This window comes from Schistocerca americana, chromosome 2 (genome assembly GCF_021461395.2).
Source record: "Schistocerca americana isolate TAMUIC-IGC-003095 chromosome 2, iqSchAmer2.1, whole genome shotgun sequence".
Lineage (NCBI taxonomy): Eukaryota > Metazoa > Arthropoda > Insecta > Orthoptera > Acrididae > Schistocerca > Schistocerca americana.
In genome coordinates, this window is record NC_060120.1 from 789896523 (window position 1) to 789922003 (window position 25481).

The 25481-nt window shown below is 40.2% G+C and overlaps 1 protein-coding gene across 1 annotated transcript in view; it reads right to left on the reverse strand.

Moving 5' to 3' along the window:
• Window positions 1–25481, reverse strand: part of LOC124594435 (protein split ends-like) — a 364635-nt gene that overhangs the window by 57448 nt on the left and 281706 nt on the right. The window contains exons 10-14 of the mRNA XM_047132811.1: window positions 24985–25165; window positions 24297–24403; window positions 23742–23914; window positions 23187–23465; window positions 1152–11763 (exon numbers count right to left, since the gene is read on the reverse strand). Of these exons, the coding sequence (XP_046988767.1) occupies window positions 1152–11763; window positions 23187–23465; window positions 23742–23914; window positions 24297–24403; window positions 24985–25165 (11352 nt within the window). The remainder of the gene's footprint in view (window positions 1–1151; window positions 11764–23186; window positions 23466–23741; window positions 23915–24296; window positions 24404–24984; window positions 25166–25481) is intronic.

Sequence of the window (25481 nt, forward strand, 5' to 3'; positions counted from 1 at the left end):
CTAGACGCAAAACAATAACAACAATGGAAATTCCTGGATAGAGCAACATGTAAAAGAGAGGAAAGGCAACCACTAACCTATAGTGAACCAATGCATGAAGCACAAAAAAACCACAACAGCAAACAGCACTCGCACTACTTTCCGAACACTATCAAAAGTGCACACACCCACACATCATCGCACAGACACCAAAACGTACACTCCCATGGCCACAATAGTGAAGGTTTGGGTGTCTGTGTGATTATGTGAGAAATGTGTGTACTCTAGAAAAAAAGCCAGTGCTCAAAAGCTAGTGTGAGTGGTGTTTGGTGTTACGTGTTTCAGCGCTCTACACACTAATCCGCAATATGTGAGCAGATGTAAAATGAGCTATTAGTGCCTTAAAAGCTACACCATTAACCTACTGAAGACAATCTCAAAGGACAATCAAATATCCAATATACTTTCTTTCATAAAAAGTATAAAAAAGGAAGAAAAAGAAATCAAGTGTCCCACTGCCAGTAATATCATTAAGTATGAAGCACAAAATTACTTGAACAAGAATGTGGCACCAAACTGGCAATGATCATATTTGAGGAACAATAACAGCACTTAGCTGATGTGATTAAGAGAAACAGCAGGAGAATTAAATCACAAAAGCAGTTCCACCATGTTAACAATTCAGTATAAACGAAGCAAAATTTTAGTCATAAATAAAAGTGTGCTGGGGGGAAAAAAAAAGAGTTGTGAGTTGAGCAGGTAAGTATCTATTCTTTAAGATGAACTTGTCACACAGGTAGTTACTGTGTCATGGAATAAAACTGCCGATCATATTCATCCCTTTACTCATTTTTTCTTTTGAGACATTTTTTATAGCATCCAATTTCACTGTAAAGATTACTTAATTAAATCAAGAAACATATGAAATGAGCAAACAGCTACAATTATATCTAGCATATCAAAATTCAATTGATATGCTTTACAATACTACAATAAAGGAAGAAATAGCAATCACTGAGATGAGTATGTCCTACAAATGAATGTTGGCAACATTTAATAATTTGATTTTGCTGTCGAAACATTCAGCCTTTCTGACTATTCATACAAACATATTAATTTATCAATAACCAACAAAGAGTAAAAACTGAAAATTAATAAATAAGTTTACTTACTTTAACAGGAGGTGATGGCACCAGTGGTTTCTGTAGTACTTCGTTTGCTGCCAGTTGTGGGACACTGAGCTCTGAAGTAACCGAAGGTGGCTGCGTAGTGGTAACAGTTGACACAATGGAAGTAGCATTCAATGCAGCAGTAGTAACAGGAACGTATTGTCCTTCCTCAGACTCCCTGAAAGGTATTAGCAGTCCAGTAACAGGGTCAATTAGAGTCACTGGTTCTGCATCAGTTTCAGAATTCTTTTTGCTATCAACAGATTTTAAAGAATCTGTTTCTTTCACAGGTGGTTTCAAATTATTTTCTTGGGAATTAACGTCCAGAGGGACATCTGATTTTTCTACAGCGTCTCTATTTTCACCACTACTCAAAGGTGACATTTCTGAAGACTTGGGGCAAGGTGGATCATCATCAAACTTATGCCTCTCATCCGAAGATTCATCTAGTATCTCCGAAACTCCACGTTGCTGTGAACCTTTCCTTGCACCTCTTGGGGATTTTCTAACTTCAGGGCATGGGCGGGAAACTACAGCATGGTTCTGCCTAGCCGATCGACGTGTCACAACAGGGCCTACACTGCCAGCAGCTGTGGTTGCCGAAACGCTGGCAACAGTAATAGAAGAAGTAGTAATAGTGGTACTTGTGGTAGTTGTAGTGCAAGTAAGGGCAGTTGTGGTAGTGGTGGTGACAGCGGCAGCAGCAGCAGCAGCAGCAGCGGCGGCGGCGGCAGCAGCAGCTGCTGCTGCCGCCGCTGCAGATCGTGTTACTGTCCCACGAACAACATCTTCGATAACATCGTCAACTGTATTTCTAGGACCATCTCGTTCTTGTAGTCGACGAGACTTGCGTGTCGTAGCAGCAGATGCAGGAGTGGGAGGTGAAGGAAATTCTTCTCGTACATCTAAGACTGGTGAAGGTGCTGGAGAAGGTAAAGTTTTTGTTGTAACTGGAACTTCTTTCGTAATTGCACAAATATTTGGTGTTGCACCACTGACAGGACTTTTGATAGTAAGAATTAGACGTGGCCGACCCTTTTCAGCACTCGTATTTCCTTCTTCTTCAGAGTCATCATGAAATTCATAGACATCTGTAGTAAGTTTTTTGCCTGTTTGGCCACTGGAGTCAATGCCTAATGATTTATTGCTTCTCTGAGCACGGCCACCTCTTCTCGGAGAGGTAGATGTCGGCAGCAGGGGCAATGTGACTGGACTCACTTCACGTTTTTGAAGTCTAGTTCGTCTAGTTGTCACACCAGATGCCACTCTGGATGCAGCTGCTTTACGTCTGCCACCGTAACCTCTGCGCCCCCTCCTAGTTCCACGCGGCACACCGACAGAATTGTGACACTGCCTAGTCTCAATAATTTCATGTTCAGGTGACAATGTTGAAACATGTGACTGGTCTTGATCCTCTGTAGTGTAACCAGAAGGTGCTCTACACTCCGACTCTGCGGTGGGAGACGACACTGAAAAGCTGTCATTCTGTTCTTTTTCAGTTTCAAGGGCAATGCCTTGCTTTTCTTCATCTTCTTCTTCTTCGTCATGTTTCTCATTAACAGTTGCTGTCGGAACTATATTACCACTTATCTGAGATTCAGGTGTGTCGCACGACTTCTGCTGCATATCTGATTTAACTTCCCTTTCAGTATCCTCTTGCTTAATATCTAATTTACCTTCTGCTGCTTCAATCTCATTTACACCACTGAACCATGCCTTGGTATCATTCGTCACATCAGGCTTATCTGCAAGTTTATCAAATGGAGGTACATCTTCCACAGAACAAAGAGCATCCACTTTTTTAATCACAGAGTCTATGTTCACCTCTTCCTTAGCCGTCCAGAAATCTTCATTCTTTACTACATCTATCAAATCTGCTTTTTCACTGAAATCACCCCTATCATTCGTCACCATGCCGAAAGTATTCACAGATTCATCCTTATCCTCAACTGGCTTAAGTTCAGGAAACAAACATTTCTCTTCTTTTGCCCTATTCTGCAGGCTGTCAGTTTCTTTAATTACTGACACTAATTCTGTTTCTTTCTCTTTGTAAAGTTTAAAACTTGTCTGTGTATCATCTGAAAGCCCCTGAGTCATAGAATCAGATGCCAATAAATTAGTCACAAAATCATTATCACTTTTCATATCATTCTCTGACTCTGAAAAGTCTGATTCTCTGGTATCAATTATCAGGTCCGATTTAACACAAACATTTGAGTTATCAACGCATGTTACTTCTTCACCTGCTTCACTCTGTTTGGGTGATGGCATGATGGCATCAGAGTCTTTTATCTCTTCTGTGTCCACACATTCCTTTACTTCAGGTGATTTTGCCTCTTGAACTGATGCCTCAGATGTGCATATTTCAGCACATGTGTCCTGCTTCTCAATATTTAAACAATGTTTTTCTGTATCTTCTGTGACACACTCATCCAATTCATAACTTTTCTTTTCAGTTTCCTCTACACAACAGTGTTCATTCTTTACACTTTCACTTGCTGGTTGTTCATCTTTTACAGGTTCCATGTCATTCAGTTCAGTTGCAGAACCACCATCAGTTTTAGTGTCAGGCTCTGGTGTATGAAACTGATCTCTGTCACTTATAGCTTCCACAGATGGCTCTTCCACAGTTCCGACAACATTTGCTGTAACACCATTTTCTTCAGAAGATTCGTTATCTGGGGACTTCTCAACATCAATTTTATCATTTTCGTACAGTTCTGGGGTATCTTCAATGCCTTCTGCCTGAACAATTTCTTTTTCTACCTCTAGTTCTGTTTGTAAAGGACTGCTAGGTGCTGACACAGTCACATTATTTTCTGTGCTTTCTTTAACATCCACCTCAGGTGTTATTTGTTCTACCAGTGCTTTTTTGTTGTCTTCAGATATAAGTGGTGAATGAGGTTTAGTTTCCAAATGGATATCATCAGTTGCCTCATTATCTGCATCCAATTCAGATCTTGGAGATGACTGGTTTTCTGGCAGTAAAGATGAAGGTAATTCAGGTGGTAGGGCCTCAGTCGTCGTCGCTGTTGCTGTATCCAAACTATCTTCTGTTTCATTCTTGATTGCCTCTTCTTTTTCCTCACAAACTAAATCACTTGTTGGAGGTTCTTTCAATTTAACTAGAGAGTCATTCTGAATAGCTTGTACAACTTCTGGCTCAGGCAAGGGTTTTAGCATAGGAATAGTGCTTTCTTCAAACTGCTTCTCTGATGTTGTTTGATGCTGCCTGTAAAATGATGGAGACAGATCAGGTGTTTTTGGCAATCCAGAGAAATCCAAACCATCTGGTGTTCTAGGGTTGTCATCATTACTAAATCTGAGGCCTGTATAATTTTCTTCTATATTATCCTCTGTATCTGTATCTATCTGCAGATCAGGTTCTGACTGAGGAGTATCTGGTTTCAAGTCAATAAGTCCTTCAACTGCCTGTCTAGTCTCCTCCTCTTCATCTGTTGGCAACTGTGGCTCCGGTGGATTTGTCACGGCAGTACTGGTAGGACTACTGTTACCATCAGCCACATAGCACTCACCAAACCCTCCACCAAAAGATTCCCCTAGCAGAGCAGCCACAGCATCTTCAGTTTCCTCTTGAGAAATTACTGCCCGTGGTTTTTCTTCTTCTCCGTTCAAACTATCAGACTCAGTTTTTGGTATTTCTTCCACTTTGTTGCCATCATTAATTTTAACAGCATCTACTTTTGGTTCTTCAAATTCAGAAATGCTTTTAACAGCATTTTCATGTATTGTGTCATCAATATCAGCACCAAAGCCCGGAATAAATTTTTCTGGTTTCTTTTTCTCAATAGATTTTGCTATAGTAGGTGAAAGTTTACACGATGAACTCATTATTGACTCTCTACATTGCAGCAAAGCATGAGAATTTTCCGAAATCATAGCTAATGATCCTTTGACTACTGGTGGGCTTGGTGGCATTTCAAGATTGGGTAGAGGGGGAGGAGACTGCAACTGAGGTTTGCTCTCCTCCGACACAGATGTTACACTTAACCTTCTTTCAGGTGATTTCAAAGATACTTTGTCATGATGGTGATGGTGATGGTGATCACGGCGATTCTGTTTCTCTTCTTTTGACTTCTTACGTTTCTTCTTCTTTTCTTTTGTTTTCTCTGGCAGTACAGCTGATGATCCTTCCAAGCTGTCATCACCATCTGTGAAATGAAATACGTCGGCATCTGCACTTGATTCTTGTTTTATTCCACTACCATCAGTTTTCAGGAAGTTGGCATTTGTCAATTCATCATCAACATAATCATCATCTAATAACTTTGCTTCCAAAGCTCTTCCTGCTTCAGCAAGGTCACCTGCTATACCTTCTTCTTCACGTAATTTTCTTTCCTTGCGTTTTTTCTCTTTCCGTTTCCTTTCCTTTTCTGCTGACCTAGGTAATATACTATCTGATGTTTCAAAGTGATCAATTTGTGAATTGAGTGTTGTATGATCAACATTAGAATCAGAGTCTGAGCCATATACTAATGAAACTTGCCACTTTGGAGACATCTGATCAAATACACTGTTTTGAAGAGCGTGTGATGCAGTTGACGATTTCACACAGTCATGCTCAGATTCATCAGATGATGGTCCAAAGATATCTTCCATTTTTTCTTCCCTTTTCAAGCTATTTTCTGGTTTTAATACTCCTTGTTCTGATTTTCCAGACTTCTTTTTGCGAATCTTCAACTGTTTTCCGTCTGAGTCTAACAATTTTCCGTGACTCGACTTTCTCCTGTCTCTTTTATGCCTCTTCCGTTCACTGTCACTTTTTGCTTTTCCACTTTCTTCTATGATGCAGTTTTCTGTTTCTTGGGCTTCATATACATCCTTATCAGTGTTTCCAACATCCTCATTGTCTAGAATACTCTTTTGCCGTTTCTGTTTCTTTTTGTGTGATTTCTTTCTCACAGTATCATTGCCTTTTGTAACACAGTTCCCATAGAATACAACCTTTTCAAGCTGAGGAGGTGGAGTTGATTCAGTTGGCTCAGCATCAGAAATATTTTCAAGTTGTGGCTCAATCTTGATTTGATTACATTTACTAGAAACAAAAGTATCTCCAAACATGTCATCCCTCTCAGAATCACTTTGTAGTTTCTGAACATCATCTGCAGAAGGATCAGTGAATATTTTAGAAATTTTGCTTCTGTTAAAATTCTTTTTAAATGGCTGCTGGTTTTCAGAAACAAAACTGCTTTTTGAAGATTCTACACTCAATATTTTATTGTTTTCTTCGTCTGAGGAATCTATAGATTTTATTTTAGCTTTTACACCATATCTGTTTAGCAAACTTAGTTTATTATCTTCATTAAAATTATTTCCCTTCATTGACTCAGCAAGCATTTTGCGGGTACTATCATCATCAGATGAATCTACAGCGACCTTCACCAATTTCGATTTTGCAATTGACTTTCTGAATATAGCTTGCTTCTCTTCACTAAACATACTTATCTTGGTTGGTTCAGATGAGAATTTCCTCAGATTTTCATCATCAGAAGAGTCAAGCGTACTTTTTTGTTGTTTACTTTTACTAATGACTTTTTTGAAGAGATTCTGTTTATCAAGAGCCACTTTTGTGTCTTCACAGACCAACTTTTGACTGTTTTCATCATTTGATGTATCCAAAGAAGTTTTGCAAATTTTGCTTGATCTTGATTTTTTCCCAATACCTTTGTCATCAACATCTGTATACACAGCATCTCCGTCACTTTCTGCTGAATAAATGTCAGAAACTTTAACAGGGTTACATTTGAATCTTGCAGCAGTATTGTCATCTTCAGATGTATCAGATATCAATTTTGATCGGCTTCCTTTTCTAGATGATGTGGAATGTTTAGTTTTTACAGAATTCTCATCCTCCTCACTTCCTTCCAATTTTATGTCTACTCTTTTGTTTTCTTTCAGCATTACTTTTCCTTGCCTCTGTTGCATATCAGAATCAGAATCAGACTTAGTTATAGAACTTTCCTCCTTTTTCACTTTCACACCTGATCGCATCTTATTTGTTTTTATTTCCTCACAATCATAAGAGGAACGAGCACGAATATCATCTTCAGAAGAGCTGCTTATCATAAGCTTTGTTAACCTTTTGGTGGATTTATTACTTCGGTCCCTATCAGCATTGTCAGAATCAGAATCTTCATCCCATGATGTTGACCTCTTCTTCTCCTCACGTTTTGCACGAGACTGTTTTAATAAATTGAACTTCTCTCTCATCTTTTCCTGACGCTTTTCTTCTTCTTGTTTCTGCATATTCTTAGTTGAGCGCGCTTTCACTTTGTCGTACATTGAAATGTATGCTGGTCCATCATCTATTATATCAAATATGGAATGCTTTTTGGGACCGTCTGCACAGTCATCCTCAGTATCTGAATCAGAATGACTGAACTCTTTCTTGTGGACCTTTGAATCCTTTTTCCCTTTATGATCATCTCTGTTGGAAGCCTCATCCTTTTTCTTATCACAGCTATTTCTTTTTTCTTTCTCTTTTTTAATATTCTTTACCTTTTCTTCAACAACATCTGATGTTACAAACTCATCTTTTGAATTTCTCTTTTTTTCTTTCTTTTGATGTTTGTGTTTCTCTTCCTTATCTTCAGTCTCACTGTCTTCCTTCTTTTTTCCACTTTTTGGTGAAAAGTCCTTATCAACAGGAGATTCTTTATTAATTTTTGTATTATCCTTTTCTTTCAAGATTTCTTTTTCTACCTTGTTCTTTCTCTTCTGTTTGTCCTTTGGTTTATGCTTTTCTGCATCTTCCTGTATTCTGATATCTTTCTCTCTCTTCTTGTCCAATTCATCTTTACCTTTTTTATCATCACGAATCTTATCTTCCAGCTGTTTTGTGAAACTCTTTTCATTATGACGAGGGCGTTCTGCACTACTTCGTTTACTGCTGCTGCTACTTCGACCGCTGTCTTTGGAATCGCGCCTTTCTGGTATTTTGCGCTGATCAATACTAACAGCAGGTGAAAGTTTTATTCTTTTGGCATCATCTGGTACACTTTCTAGACTGTCTTGTGAGCTCATTCTACGCTTACAGCCAATGCTTGCAGGAGAACTGCTGTTACTTGTTCTATCTTTACGACGCTCTTTCCGCCTCTCTCTGTCTTCAGCATCTCTCTGCTGAAGGTCTGCAGATATACTGTCACGTCTTTTGTCCTTTTCAAAAATTTCATCCTTCTCTTTCCATTTATCTTTATCAAGATTTTCCAATAAATGACTATCTTTCCACCTTTCACATCTCTCTCCATCCATCTCTCTGAATTTATCACGTTCATTAGACTCCTGGACATCTTTCTCCTTTTTCTTCTCCTTTTCAACCATTTCTGCCATATCCCTTCTCTTTTCTTTCTCATTTTCAAAAGGAAGATTGTCCTTTCTCTTATCTTTATCTAATAACTCAGAATCTTTCCTCTTTTCTATACTGTCAACAGAGTCTCTCCTTCTGTCATCAGTGCTGTCAAACCTTTCTTTCCGCCTGTCTATACTCTCCGTATCTTGCTCACTTTCTCTCCTTAAGCATGATGTGGCAACTTTCTTTTCTTTTCGTTCACTGGAAAGACAAACATTTTTTTGTTTATGAAGATTTGCTACCTTCACATTATCTGTATCTCTCACACTAGCCTCTTTCTTCGTTGGTGACAACAAAGCATCTTTTTTCACAGAAGGTACAGGTTTACAAGTTGTGGAGGTCTCGTTCTGTTTATCTTTCGAATCTTTTCTTGAGGCAGAGCATTTAGTTTTGTTCTGTTTTGCAGATTCTGTTACTGAGATCGCGGATGTCACAACTCCTGACGTAACAATACTCAAAGAACTATCCCCACCAGATGCAGCAGTAACAGACGTCACAGAGAGAGATGTTGTCCCAGAAGGAGTCATCATCACAGAAGCTGAAGCAATAGATGGCAGTGATATTGCTGGATTGGTAACAAGCCTTGAGCTAGAAGACTGGCTATCACTCACATTTGCAGATTTTAATCCTGGAATGTTATTTGGCCTGAAAGTGTCACTTCGCGGCGGTGGCGAACCTATGATCTTCGGTAGATGTTCATTAGCTCTCACACTTTTTGTTGACAAAGCACTACCAGCCGGTACCAGCACACCAGAGCCTGTAGATTTCATTCCTATTAATCCTCGAGATGTAGCTTGTGATGAAGTTGAAGTTACAGTAGTTTTAGGTGTGGAAGATGCAACAGATATAACTGCTGAAGTTTTTGACGGAGTAATGTTACAAACTACTGGGGTTTTAGTTGCAGTGTTATCTGAGGAACTTGCAGTACTAGAACTTTTTACTGAAGTATGAGATGCCCGCACAGTTTCTGACAGAGTATTGGAAACACTAACAGCAACAGGCAGAGACACAGTCACACTTGGAGCCAGCGTCTTGGGAGTACTTACTCGACATGATGCAACTGATACAACAGAATGAGAGGAAGTTACTGCCTTTTGAGGCAGCCTACTTATCACCTCCGATGATGGTTTTGTGCCCGTACACGTTGTCAATACTGTTACAGATGATAATGGTCTTGCTAGTCTCATATCCGGGGTGTTAACAACATTATTGGGTAAGGTCTGTGAGACTGGAGGTTTAATAGCACTTGTCCGTGACATTTCAGGCAAAAACAACACATTTGCAGAAGTAGCAGGTACATTTACAGACAAGCTAGCTTTTACTCCTACAGTCGACACAGACACTAGAGTTCCTATAGTGGTGCCTGCAGTTGTCGTAGCCACAGTAGTTGTTGGTAATACAGGTGGATGGCTAGGGAAAGGATACTGAAGTCCCTTTGCTGTTGGCAGTGTAGGACCCCCAGGTCTTGGAGAAACAGCACTAGAACTCTTTGGCATCGGCTGTAGTTTGTTACAAGATTGTATAAGAGGTACAGTCCCTATAGAGACTGACTGAGTATGTGTTTTCCCAACAGTTGTAGGAGTGGTAGGGCTACTGACAGAAAAAGGAGATTTTGGGTGAGGCTGCGATGGTGAATGCATGGGTGAGGAAGCACTCAGAAGTCGCGACGCACTAGGAATGGTAAAAGAGCCACTTTTAGGTGGTCCAACTGGAGCCGTTAAAACACTTACACTACTGGCTGATACAGAAGGTTTGGCAAGAGCTATACACTGAGATGCATCCCTAGGTTCAGTTTTCACACGAAGGCTCTGAAAGCACCCAGCTGTCCACTCACGAGGCTCATACTTGTCACCAATGTTTTCCAGACGCTTTGTGTCTTCATCAAATACACTCCTCTTAGCTAACACTGATTTCACTATTTCAGAAGGCTTAAGGTCATCAAGATCCAGAAGCTTGTGACGAAAACGAAAACGTTCACTTGCAGAAGCATCAAGTTTTGCTAGAGCATCACCTCCAGCTGCACTTATTGCACGAGATCCAGACCATTTCTCATATTTTTCATCTAAAGATTTGATTCGTTCCTCCAGTGTCGGAGACGGAGGAGACAACTCGGAATCAGATGATGATGATGAAAGTATCGAGGCTGGTCGTGGTGGCGGCGATGCTGGAGGCGGAACGATACTTGGACTAGGTGGTGGTTGTAGCAATGGTGTAGCATGTGTTGGTCTTGGTGAAGTTAGTGCAGGTGGAGGAGAAGAGATGATACTGCTGGACGGGGCTGGCTTTCCTGAACTTGTACTCGAGGCCGATGCTGACAGCCTCGAGGATGATGACAGCACCTGCGCTGCAAACCTGGGAAGAGGCAACGATAAGGGTCCTTCGGTGGTATTTCTCTCGCGAGGTATACGCCTGGGTTCAGAAGGGGGCAAAAGATTTTCTGGCCGTTCGTCACACAAAGGAGTACCTGGACGACTACCATCAACACTTTCACTGCCACTAACAGTCGTTACAGTCACATCATTATGGTGATGGTGATGATGGTGTCCATGTTTTCCACTACGACAACTTGTCCTTTCTTCATTCTCACTTGCACTACTGCCTGTTTTCCGACGTTTGCAAACCGGATGAGGAGAATAACCCTGTACCGACACTGGACGGTCAGTTGAAGCTTCCCTTCCATCCCTACTGTGTCTCGAAAGGCTATCAGATGATAATCTCCTTGCACAGTGTTTGCTGTCCGAAAGTCTACGTACGTCCGTTTTCCTATGATTGTGTGTTACTATTGCTAATGAAGGTTCACAGTCATAAGATAGATCTGCATTACAGGATGACTGCAGGTCAACAGAGTCCAGCTTTGCCCGCTTCTTTGGAGCAGGATCATCATCTCCTGAACTGGTACAGTCCTCTAACTGCTCTAGAAGATGAACACGCTCCTTCTGTAGATGCCTGATGTCCGCTGGCTGAGGAGGTGGTGGAGGTAGAGGTGCTGCCGCATCGACGACTACACTCTGTAGTGAATGGCGAGGCTTGAAATCGACATCCTCACCCTGTAAGGGTTTTTCACAAGGGCTCGAACTCTTTGGCACACGTCCAGCAGTTGTACTCCGTCGACAGATGTCTACTGGATCACACACTGCTGGTGTGGGACTGCTGTCACATCGGTCCCGATAACCATAGTCACGTACATCTTGATCGTAAGAGTCATCATGACTCGCTCCACTGCCTTGGCTGAATTCGTCGTAGCTTCTGGAAAATACAAAAAAATAAAAAGTCCATCAGTACTAGTAAGATCCAGATTAATTGGAAATACTGAATCCTCAAAACAGATGTTATGTATTATATTTGCAACAGTGGTGGGTATAACAAGTCAAATATCTGTATATAATTTCTGGCTCTAGTCCTAAATACCTTAACTTTAAAATTAAGTTCAATAACTTTTTGGACACTGTGTTCCATTTTCTGGTGCTTTGACTTCTACAACATGTAAATGCAACAATTTATCTAACATCACATACATAAATATGTATAACACAATGCATGTTGATACTGTAGAAACCAAGAAACTTGAAAATGAAGCCTCTGGTGTGCAGTGTCATTGTGCATAACATTGTTATTTGGGACTAAAGACAGAACTTGTACACTCATTCATCTCTTAAACAGAATAAACAGAAAGCTTTGGGTACTATATCTTATGAAAGGTACATCTTCGGAAATAGAAATGTTATTGTTATTCGTATAGCTAGAAAAAGGCACAATGATGATCGGAGGATACTGTTGCCATTAGTTAGTTGTGTATTCCACATCACATTCACGAAAAACACTATGATGTGTAAAGTCATATAAACAGTTATTACATACTTTTATTTTAAAAAAAATGTTTATATAGTTACTTGGTGGCCATTTAGAGGTGTGTAATACATAATGTAATTATGTTCCAGATGTTACCTACAACATCACGAAAAGGATAGTTGGTACTCACCACGTGGCCAAGATGCTGAGTTGCAGATAGGCTCAACAAAAAGACTATTAGCAATACGTTTTCAGCCAAAATGACCTTCCTCAGAAAACACACACACACACACACACACACACACACAGCGCGCATGCACATATGCCCAGTCTCTGCCTGCTGAGCCCACGTCAGGCCAGCTCTGGGCTCAGCAGCCAGAGACTGTGGTCATCTGTCTGCGAGTTTTGTTTGCGTGAGTGCATATGTGTGTGTGTGTGCGTGTGTGTGTGTGTGTGTGTGTGTGTGTGTGTGTGTGTGTGTGTTTGTTTTTTCCTGAAGAAGACTTTTTTGGCCAAAAGTGTACTTGCTAACAGACTCTCTGTTGTGCCTAGCCACGTCTCAGCATCTCTGCTAAATGGTGAGTGGCAAAGTTCCTTTTCATAAATTGTCATTATTCCATCCGGGATTTTTGATTGTAGACATTATCTACAGTAGTACAAGAGGTGTCAAGGGGAAACTATTTCAATCTCAAGGTACAATGAATATTTTTTGTTTAAGTATATTTTTTGCCTAGAGTTAGCCAATAAGGTTATCTTTAAGTGATAAACTGAATAAAAATATGTAAAATTTGTTACCTTGATAACTTCTGTGTGCCCAAAGTTGGTCATTACACTTAGTTGTGCAGAAACATTCTTAAAAACCAAAGATAATGATTCCATCACAATATTTGCATTACTACATTGGACAAGGTCAGTTCTTTCAAAATTTTAAAGCTGGTATACCACAGGAAGTCCTTTAGCACATACTTTTCACTAAGATCCAATATTGATAACAACTCATTGCTACATTTTTTATTATTTTATTTCCTGCAACTCACCAATCATTACTATCTGGATGAGAAAGAAGTAGATTTACTTATTTACTGCACAATATAAGATGGCTGTCTGTGAAGAAAGTTTTCCTTTAATGGAAGTTAACATACAATACTGATAATTACACCAAGAACAAAAGCTACAAAAAGATAATACAACCGCTTTTACTGCCTTCAGTAGTAGATAATGGGTGGAATGATTACAGTAAGGCAAAGAAAACAAACATACTGTAGTGGCAACTTCTGCCACCGAATGTAACAGCAACACCAAATGTAGCATGAAGAGGTAGAAGGCACCGTATTAAGACTCATCCAAGCCTTCCAAGTGATTTATTGTTTCCGGATACAGTGTCCCTGTTCCTCTCGATTTGTGACAGTGGGTCCTGCAATGCTGAGGACACCACTTCGCTGTCTGCGAAACGGCTTGGCGCTGAATGGCTGCCTCAGTGAACCGTGCACGCACTGCTGTGTGTCGCCCTTGGACAGCAACGGAGCTGCAGCATCGTCAGGATGCCGGCAGTTGACACAGCAGTCTGCATCCCTTCCGACTGAGTGCCGCTGGGTGTGAGCTGTAGGCGGTCAGCTGTGTGCTTCTCGCCGGCATGGCTAAGGTCGCAGTGACAACAAGCGCCTGCGATCTGGGGTCCGAATTTGCGACCCTCGCCTCGAGATGCCTCCGGTATGTTGGAAGCCAGAACGACTGCCCATGGTAGCGAGCCGTGGAGTGTCCCGCCGCTGGCTGGCTATGGACCCCGTGTCGGCCTCAGACGGTTGAACCACCGACCCGCCATGGAATGGAACACTGGCACCCCAACTGCTGCTGCGTGTATATGGTGGTGTGAAATGCCCTGCCGTCCAGGAGAGCTGCCACACTTGAGTGAATCTCGTTAGAAACTCGCACCTATTTATACATGGCTGTGTGCCTCTGTTTTGCCATACGCACCGCTTCATGTCACATACTCATAACATGCTACGTTGGCCAGTGGACCCCTTCTGCCTGTGATTTGCAACATGCAAAACTGCTACGTATACCCTTTCAGCAATTTGACGGCCCGGTGGCCCCCATTCTACGTCGCAACTGTTGGTATGCGTAACTCACCGCAATCCAGCCCGCACCTGACTGTAACTTGTGCTCAGAATACTGCACAAAACTAACTTTCCCTATCCTAAACAGTAGTGCCTCTACATTATTCCCCCCTTCGGAAAGACCCCATCCCCGGGTCGACCCTTAACTAGCTATTAACTTGTTTGGGTTGGCACATATGGCGTTGTTGTTGTTGAGGTCTTCAGTCCTGAGACTGGTTTGATGCAGCTCTCCATGCTACTCTGTCCTGTGCAAACTTCTTCATCTCCCAGTACTTACTGCGGCCTACATCCTTCTGAATCTGCTTAGTGTATTCATCTCTTGGTCTCCCTCTACGAATTTTACCCTCCATGCTGCCCTCCAATGCTAAATTGGTGATCCCTTGATGCCTCAGAACATGTCCTACCAACCGGTCCCTTCTTCTCGTCAAGTCGTGCCACAAATTCTGTTCAATACCTCCTCATTAATTACGTGATCTACCCATCTAATCTTCAGCATTCTTCTGTAGCACCACATTTCGAAAGCTTCTATTCTCTTCTTGTCCAAACTATTTATCGTCCATGTTTCACTTCTATACATGGCTACACTCCATACAAATACTTTCAGAAACGACTTCCTGACACTTAAATCTATATTCGATGTTAACAAATTTCTCTTCTTCAGAAACGATTTCCTTGCAATTGCCAGTCTACATTTTATATCCTCTCTACTTCGACCATCATCAGTTATTTTACTCCCTAAATAGCAAAACTCCTTTACTATTTTAAGTGTCTCATTTCCTAATCTAATTCCCTCAGCATCACCCGATTTAATTCGACTACATTCCATTATCCTTGTTTTGCTTTTGTTAATGCTCATCTCATATCCTCCTTTCAAGACACTGTCCATTCCGTTCAACTGCTCTTCCAAGTCCTTTGCTGCCTCTGACAGAATTACAATGTCATCGGCGAACCTCAAAATTTTTATTTCTTCTCCATGAATTTTAATACCTACTCCAAATTTTACTTTTGTTTCCTTTACTGCTTGCTCAATTTACAGATTGAATAACATTGGGGAGAGGCTACAACCCTGTCGCACTCGCTTCCCAACCACTGCTTCCCTTTCATGCCCCTCGACTCATAACTGCCATCTGGTTTCTGTACAAATTGTAATAGGCCTTCGCTCCCTGTATTTTACCCCTGCCATCTTTAGAATTTGAAAATGAGTATTCCAGTCAACATTGTCGAAAGCTTTCCCTAAGTCTATAAATGTTAGAAACGTAGGTTTGCCTTTCCTTAATCTATTTTCTAAGATAAGTCGTAGGGTCAGTATTGCCTCACGTGTTGCAACATTTCTGCGGAATCCAAACTGATCTTCCCCAAGGTCGGCTTCTACCAGTTTTTCCATTCGTCTGTAAAGAATTCGCGTTAGTATTTTGCAGCTGTGACTTATTAAACTGAAGTTCCGTAATTTTCACATCTGTCAACACCTAGTTTCTTTGGGATTGGAATTATTATATTCTTCTTGAAGTCTGAGGGTATTTCGCCTGTCTCATACATCTTGCTCACCAGATGGTAGAGTTTTGTCAGGACTGGCTCTCCCAAGGCCGTCAGTAATTCTAATGGAATGTCGTCTACTCCCGGCGCCTTGTTTCTACTCAGGTCTTTCAGTGCTCTGTCAAACTCTTCACGCAGTATCTTATCTCCCATTTCGTCTTCATCTACATCCTCTTCCATTTCCATAATATTGTCCTCAAGTACATCGCCCTTGTATAAACCCTCTGTATACTCCTTCCACCTTTCCGCCTTCCCTTCTTTGCTTAGAACTGGGTTTCCATCAAAGCTCTTGATATTCATACAAGTGGTTCTCTTCTCTCCAAAGGTCTCTTTAATTTTCCTGTAGGCAGTATCTATCTTACTCCTAGTGAGATAAGCCTCTACATCCTTACATTTGTCCTCTAGCCATCCTTGCTTAGCCATTTTGCACTTCCTGTTGATCTCATTTTTTTTGAGACGTTTGTATTCCTTTTTGCCTGCTTCATTTACTGCATTTTTATATTTTCTCCTTTCATCAATTAAATTCAATATTTCTTCTGTTACCCAAGGATTTCTACTAGCCCTTGTCTTTTTACCTACTTGATCCTCTGCTGCCTTCACTACTTCATCCCTCAGAGCTACCCATTCTTCTTCTACTGCATTTCTTTCCCCCATTCCTGTCAATTGTTCCCTTATGCTCTCCCTGAAAATCTGTACAATCTCTGGTTTAGTCAGTTTATCCAGGTCCCATCTCCTTAAATTCCCACCTTTTTGCAGTTTCTTCAGTTTTAATCTACAGTTCCGAACCAATAGATTGTGGTCAGAGTCCACATCTGCCCCTGGAAATGTCTTACAATTTAAAACCTGGTTCCTAAATCTCTGTCTTACCATTATATAAACTATCTGATACCTTTTAGTATCTCCAGGATTCTTCCATGTATACAACCTTCCTTTATGATTAGCTATGGCATATTTCTTTACTAATAGAAAACTTAAATGTGGTCTAGTGTCCCTTAGAACCATAACATGACAAAACTTAAAAATTCCTTACTGGACGACCACTGCTCCATCAACCCCTTACCTACTCGTCTCACATCCTCTGTATCCAATCCACCACAACTTAGAATACCCTTGGTTCCCTCTTGGAATTAGCTATCCACCTCATCAGAAAGAAAACACATAACAAAGTTAAGGCTGCGATGACATTTGGCACAGAGGTGCTCAAAATGATCATTATTTGCCGTTGCCTTTCTCTATACTGAACGACATGTTGTAGAATCTGATCAGTTGATATGTGCCCCTCTTGCTCTAAAGTGAACTAGTTTACGGATCTCAACAGGCACGGCTCCAGTGTTTGATTTAACAAGGTCAGATTCTGCCTTGGCAAAAACTCTAAAGTGGCTTTGGGCCAGTAAAGCTGTGACTCTGTAACATTCAATTGTGTGTGTCCTGAAATTGATGCTGGCAGGTGGAAGGTTGGTCCTATTATGTTACACTTGGTTCCATTGATTAAAATTCCGCTCCACTTGAGCTCTATATGTTTCGCTTCTGCAAATACTCCCCGCGCAAAACAACTTGCTAGTACTACCAAATTCTCATAGGTGGAGAAGATCCAATGCATCCTGACCCGCTGCAAGCTCAATTTTCGCATGATGTTGATGCAAGAAATCTACTACTAGAATCATATCGTAGCGCTAGCTTACCCATGGTACTACCTCCATGCATGCATTAAATCGGACTTACTTTATTTAAAAGTAGAAGGCACCGTATTAAAACTCGTCCAAGCTTTCCAAGTGATTTATTGTTTCCAACTACAGTGCTCCTGTTCCTCTCAATCTGCATCACTGGGTCCCGCAATGCTGAGGACAACACTTCGCTGTCTGTAAAATGGCTTGGCGCGGAATGGCTGCCTCAGCGAACCGTGCATGCACAGCTGTGTGTCAGCCTTGTACAGCAGCAGAGTTGCAGCGGTGTCAGGATGCCAGCTGTTGACTCTGCGCCGCTCGGTGAGAGCCGCAGGTGGCCAGCTGCGTGCTTCTCGTCGATGTGGCTCAGGTCATGGCAACAACAAGCACCCGCTATCCGGAGTCCGAATCTGCGGCCCTCTCTTCAGGATGCCTCCAGCATGTATTGGAAGCCAGGACGATTGCCCGAGGTAGCGAGCCATGGAGTGGCCCGCCGCTGGCTTGCTACAGACCCCACGTCAGCCTCAGTGGGTCGAACCAGCAACCCGCCGTGGACTGTAACACTGGCGTCCCATCTGCTGCTGCGTGTAGCTGGAGATGTGGTATGCCCTGCCATCCAGGAGAGCTGCCACACTTGAATAAATCTCGTTATAAGCCCGGAACTATTTATTCACGGCTGTGTGCCTTTGTTTTGCCATACGTGCTGCTTCTCATCACGTACTCATAACACACTAGGTTGGCCAGTGGGCCCCTTCTGCCTGTGATTTGCGACATGCAAAATCGCTACATACACCCTTTCAGCAACTCGACAGTCCTGTGGCCCCTATTCTACTTCGCAGCTGTTGGTATGCGTAACTCACTGCAATTCGGCCCGCACCCGGCTGTAACTTGGCTCAGAATATTGCACAAAACTAACTTTCCCTATCCTAAGTGGTGGTACCGCTTCAATACAAACAATAATCACAAAGAGAATATTTACAAGTATTAAAAAGTATCAGGATCACATGAAGTTACAACAAACTTCCTTTATCCACAGTACTCTAGCTTATGTCATTCTGTATTTTTAAAGTCTCTACACAGTTTTCAAACAAAATTTTCTGGTCCTCAGCAGTGCAGTTGCAGCATGCTCAACATCCCAAGATAGTTCCTGAATGTTTATGACAGAGGGAAGGTGGGAGGAGGAGAGATGAGTCAGTAATTTTTGCAGTAACAAGTTAAGCCAAGTTTAACGAGATTGCATACCTCTACGTTTCCCTCTAAAATACTGCAAGACTTACAAAGAATAACTGAATACATAGTGTTACAAATACCTGTTAAGTACCATCAGACTGCAGTCACACAAAATTCCACAAGCACTGAATTAATGGCGTAGGATCCCATCATATATGAGATTAAATACTAACATTTATTGAGGTTAGGTATATTGTCTAGTGGAGAAACACATGACAATGAAAGCACAGAAATGACTTATTGCAGCGCAATGGCACACTTTCTTACATGATAACTGGTTTTGTGTGTTAGGCACGGTAACTGTGATTGTACCTACCGTGTTTTATAGACTATAAGACATTACAGACTGTAAGATGCACCTTAATTTTTAAAAAATTTTTTTTTAATAAAATTTTAATATTAGATGGCAAGGCCAAACTAAAAAATATTCTTCGTTTATAAAACCAAACTGACCCTTAAAATCCCTGAAAATTGTCATCTGGACTTTCTTCTTCACGATCATCATTGTTGTCCTCTTCATATATATAAGATAGTTTTCTCTGTCATCGAGAGCGTTGCTTAAGCTGCGCTTCTTGAAAGATTTAACAATAATGTCTTCTCTAACTCTAGACCATGACGTTTTATCCACTGATACACTTGTTTGATTGTAGGTCGTTTTAAAGCTCCCTTCAGCATGAATTCATGATGGTTTCATCCATCATCCATCTGATCCATTCCTCTCTCATACTTGTTCATTGAGACATTGTAGATTGCAATTGTGAAGTAAGTCCTCCCGAAATACTAGCAAGCTCTGTATTTCCCATTTCAATTTCCCTTTAACAGAATTTTTCAAATGACTACTAAAGTGATCAAGCACAAGAAGGGATCTCTTCTCCAATAAAGCACCTATCCTCCTCTCCCACACACTGTTAATCCACAATTTCATACCAGCCATGTATGTAAACAACAACACTCTGAGGTATTTCAGAAAGTTTTTGGCACTAATTTGCACTTAAAAGTGATCATTGGATGAAGTTAAGTACCAGAACAGTGTAGTGCATTTTTTTATGTCCACTTGCTTTTATAGTTACAGTTTTATCACATTTGGTGGCAAGAGTTCTGATACTCGGCACATCAAATGTCCCAGGAGTGTCATCCACAATTGCTACTTGGTTTAGTTCCACACCAGTTTTCTTTCAATGTTGAATACTAAAACAATGGAATTATAATATTTTCTCTTAGTACTCTTTTGGCATTCTCTGAGATATTTTGGTTATGGTTTGCATGCTACGTCCATGATGCTTCAGAAACCTGCAGCACCAACCAACTCCACCCTTAACGTCGGTTAAGTTCCACTGTAGTGCTAGTTTATAAGTGTGTATTTGAATCATTTTTGTATTAATTCCAATGCCATTTTGATGGTGCCTCTGAATCCATTTCAAAACTTCATCTTCTAGTTTTTGCCATTTTGCATTCAGTCCTCTATTTGCACTTTTAGCCTCTCTAGCTGCCAATGACGAATGGTGTTTTTTGTTGGTGAAGGGCACAAATGCCACTCCGCTGCTCAATTTCCATGTTGTTCTGCTTATGCTATTACTTTCAATTTATAGCCCACATCATATGAATATCTTTTATTTTTACATTATGAAACTAGTCACTAACAAAAATATTGTACCGTTACCAATAACACTAATCACTTTCAATTTAAGTTCACTGGCACTGTCAACTGCAATGACACATCACAGGCTAGACAGTGTTCTGTGTTGGTGTTGACGGTGCGGGAGGGAGACAGTGTTAGCAAGATTGCGAATCCCCGCAACTCATGTTTGTCACATTGGTGCACTGCTGATGCCATCTGAATCCAATGTTGCCAGACAGAGATACGTTTCCCATGGCATCGAATATTTGGCCATTTTTAGGACTGTTGGGAATTTTAAATCACATATTGGACATTTTGATATTAATTTTGGGTATAAGAAGGACCAGAATTTTATAGGCAACTTTTTTAAATAGAAAGTGCTTCTTATAGTCTGTAAAATATGGTAACTATCTATTACATGTATAAGGTAAAATGAAACAGTGCATTGATACCACAGCAGTTTCAGAGTAACCAGTAATTTGCAGGTGCCGTGTACATCATCTGTAAGTCACTAGGGTGCACAGAATAGATGTGGCAGCATTCATAGAGGAGTGGAGGGATACAATTGTGAAGAAATTTGAAGGTGTTGCCCTCTATGTGGCACATAGGATGGCAAACTTATGTCTTAATTGCTTAAAATTAAACACTAATAACGATAAAATTATTAACAGTTCACAAAGCTAAGGTTACAATGAAAGAGAATCTCACAATTCACATACTGACATAGTTTATATTTCAGTTATTGTGTCACAAAAAGATTTATTTACACCAGAAATCTAAAAGTGGGCATCATTTTCTATGGCTCAGGAACAGGTACAATGTGCAGTTTAATGTCACTACTAGGGCTGGTATCACCATCACCAGGTTGGTCACATCCGCCAGTCTAAGCATTGCAGCAACGAATTGGACTGGTTACTTACAACCACACTTTGAATTCTTCTTATTTATTTTTAACACATCTTAGTATGTACAGTGCTTGAATAAAAGCAGTTATCAATATAAGAAATGGCAACATTATACTGCAATAAAAGTCACTTAATTCTGAAAAAGTAAAATCAGCTGTTTGAAATGCATCATTTTATCAGTGGAGCTTCACGTGTATCATACACAACAGCATTAAGGAATACCACTTGTACCTCCAGCTCAAATTGATTTTTTATCTATGACAGTTTTTGTTCTTGCGCAATAATATATTGGTGCTCAGTTAATGTGTGTTCCATTGTCTTCATACAGTGTACGACATGGTTAATTTTGGCCATATAACAGTACTTCATTCAAAAAAATCACCACTAAACAGTACTATTTTACTAAAACCTATTAATCAACTGCCACTGAAATTAAAGCATCATTTTCCCCTTTCCTTGCTCCTTTCAATCTGGCAGCTACATAAGATCCTGTAATTGCCTTTTCCAATTGAAAGATTTATTGCCTCATTCCAAAAATGTTTAATTTGCATGTAAATAAGGACAATCTCTATATGTCTAAATAGTTCTCATAAAATTGTAAATATTAAAACATGCTTTTACATTTGCTTTTAGATTAACTTGCAATGAGTGTCAATAAAGGTACCCAAGAAAAAACTGAGAATAGTGAACTAACTGTTGTTAATTCTTCACATGATTAAGAGGTGATCATTAAATTCTATTTACTTGAAATCGGTTACTAGTATCCTTAAATAGATTTTTCACTGTTTTATCATGAAGGTCTTGTGAAGCGTTCTTATAATTCCAACTAATAGCATATACACGAAACAGAATTTAGACTATGACACCGTACATGCCAAACGAACTGAGTACCACCAGCCAGAGACTTGGAAGGACTTTCTTCACTCACCAATCACTATCAAGTCAGGGGCACCATAGAATTTAGTATTTCGAAGATTTATGAGTGATGTTAACAGGAGGAAAAACTATGGGAGAAATTAGCCATAAATGCAATGAGCTATACATTGTGCTCATAAATTTTTTCTGTAGTCCCCATTGCTACTGTGTGGATAAATGGAAACAATCACCATAAAGCAATCGATCTGTCACATCTCTGAAAGTATTCCACAAAGAATGGAAGCAATACTGCTTTAAACGGTTTTAATTTATACCACAGAAAGGCATCAAATAAAGTAAACATCAAAATCCCTATGCTGGGAGGACGGACAGACATACATACACATATATATTCTCTCTCTCTCTCTCTCTCTCTCTCTCTCTCTCTCTCTCTCTCTCACACTCACTCATTAGTGAAGTCTGTACAGCCACTTGTTTATAGAATGCAGAAAAGCCAAAATAATGAGCATTAAGCAAAAATGATCAATGCCCATCCTTACTGCAGTCTAAACCACAGCTCATTTTATGTTTGCCAAGAGACAGTATAGTGCACTGCAGATGCTATTAGTGCTAATCCTAAATCAAGGCAGAGCAGAAATCATAAAATCCAGCTCACAGTTATTTTAATTTTTACCAAAACATACTGAAATAGCCACATTTTCTTTTGCTGGCAAAGCATTACTTTTGAAACTTATATACGTTCAAAAAGCAAATGTTAATAAGAACCAACATACGACACAGGTGTTAACAGCTTAAGCCCAAATAATTTTGAGAAACATTGTTTAGTAAGACACTAGGCAGTCTCCAGTTAAATAAGCAGAGCCATTTTCCACCCAGGAAAAGCAAGCACGTTGAATCTTCCGCCACAAAATCACAACTGGGCCAAACTGTTTCTCACCTGTGTCGGCGGTCAGTGTAGTCAGCAGTATCATAATGCTCGTACCGCTGATTTCCTGAGGAACGCTGAGATCTTGATGTAGGCCTGCTGTTTGTGCCACTAACACCTGCTGGGGCAGGTGGAGTAGCTGGCGTACCACTGCCGCTACCACTACCACTTCCCGAACCGGATCTTGAATACAGTGATGTCCTAGACGTTCGCTGGGACGATTCATACCGAGAAAACCGGGAGCCAGGAGTTGATACAGTAGCGTCAAAACGTCCAGATGGTATTTCACGGCTGTTGAGAAGAAGAGAGAGTTTTCTGACTATAATAGCAGTCATAACATAACATAAAAATAAGCAATACAAACAATATCAGTTGTTTCAGTAGTGACTATGGAGGTGGTGGTGGTGGTGGTGGTGGTGGTGGTACTAGTATTGTGCATAGAATATAAAGGATACTTCTGAATATGCTGTTAAAAGCCATTTCATTCACCTTCGGTGTGATACAGCATCGAAAACAACTTGTCTGAAGAAGCTAAACACACAAAACTACATACTTAAAACTACTTACTTGTTTTCGTAGTGTTCCCATGGCCGTTCTGCACCGATCACTGCATGCCCCTGCTTCTCCAAGTGTTCATAGAAAGCTTCCTGGCATTCCCTGGATGCAAAATCAACTTGCAACTTGTGACCCCGCAATCCAATGCCCCGCATTTCCCTGACAGCTTCCTGAGCAGAGGCGAGCTGCAGTAAAAAAATTTCCACTGTCACTAAATAGAAACTTAACTGTTACGAATTTAAAAAGATAAAAAATTTTCCCTCTGTCAAACACCAAAAGTGCATTTATTTGCTAATACTGTAATACATAAATCTTAAAATTGTGTGAATCTTTTTGTTGTGTCTATCGCGACTCATATGGTGAGTAGTAACACTCCTTCTCTGGTATTGTTAAACGTTAAAAATGTAAGATTTGCCACTAAAAAAAAAAAGTTTCTAGTCAATTTTTGTGTGCTTTACAATTTTTTAATTCTTCAGAAATCATCATGCTCTTTATTTATATAAAACATTATAGCTTCACTAAGGAACATTATAGAAGATCATACTTTCAATTTCATCAACAAAGTACCTGCTCATAATAGATGAGAGCCTGGCCTCTTACACGATCCAATGTAATATGCAGAATTGTTCCATAAGGGTTGAACTGCATATTCAGGTACTTCTCAGAAACATGCTCTGAAAAGCAAAAGTAAGAATTAATTCAATAAACATAAGGTTTCAAAACAACAAGAAGTAGACGTAACACAAAGGATATAACAAAATGGCGGATGTGGAGACAAACAAAGTCCACTGACTTAAATGCAAAATGGTCCTTTGTTACTTTTACACGGATTTACTAATGTGCAGCAGTCATATCAGACTCCAGTTCAACAGCCACTGTAGTAAGGAACTATAAATACATACTGAAAAGTTATATAAAAAAAAGTACTGAAGCGTAGGCACTACACTACCAGTTGAATAAAGAAGTTGTGATTCTTCAATGATTATAAGAATATACACTGTAGTGATTAACATTAACATCAGTCTTGATAAAATATAAACAAGAGTAACTAAAATATCAATTCCTTTGCTGTTAGCAATCACACAATTTATTATTCATTATCACAGGACTTCTTTGTTCAACACTCAAAAGTTACACTACTACCAACTATGAAAGTAAGCTGCAAATACTAACAGAATCTTCATGTCTCCTCCAGGTTTTTGTAGTTGGTGTTATACATTTATAACATTAAAAAATTGGAACTACTGGAGTTTACCTGTGATGCCATCCACCCAAACACACGTTGTAGGCATAGATTTCCCAAACCCCAATTTAATGCGGTTGTTGCCCATATGTTCGCCATCCATAGCACGTATAGCCTTCACAACACTACTGATGTCAGTGAATTGACAGAAGGCATATGGTATTGCAACGCCAGACTTTTTAATATCAATTTCCTGTAAAATAAAATCTTTTTGTGAATCACACATCTAAGTGGAAGTAGACTAAAATGACAATGTTTTCTTTTGAACCATTGCAGTAAATAAGTTTGTTCACGAATATAATGAAGCAGTGACCAACAAAAGTGTTGGATGTGACAGAGAAAATTAATTTCCAGAGCAAAATACTCATTGTGAGTAAATTCAAATCTGTTATATAGATTTTAAGTGTAACTGTATGTTTGTTCGTCAATAACTAATTCATGATTCATAATAATGCAACAATGTACTAGCTCCAGACTGCATCTAGCAAATCCAATGACATTAGTTAAAA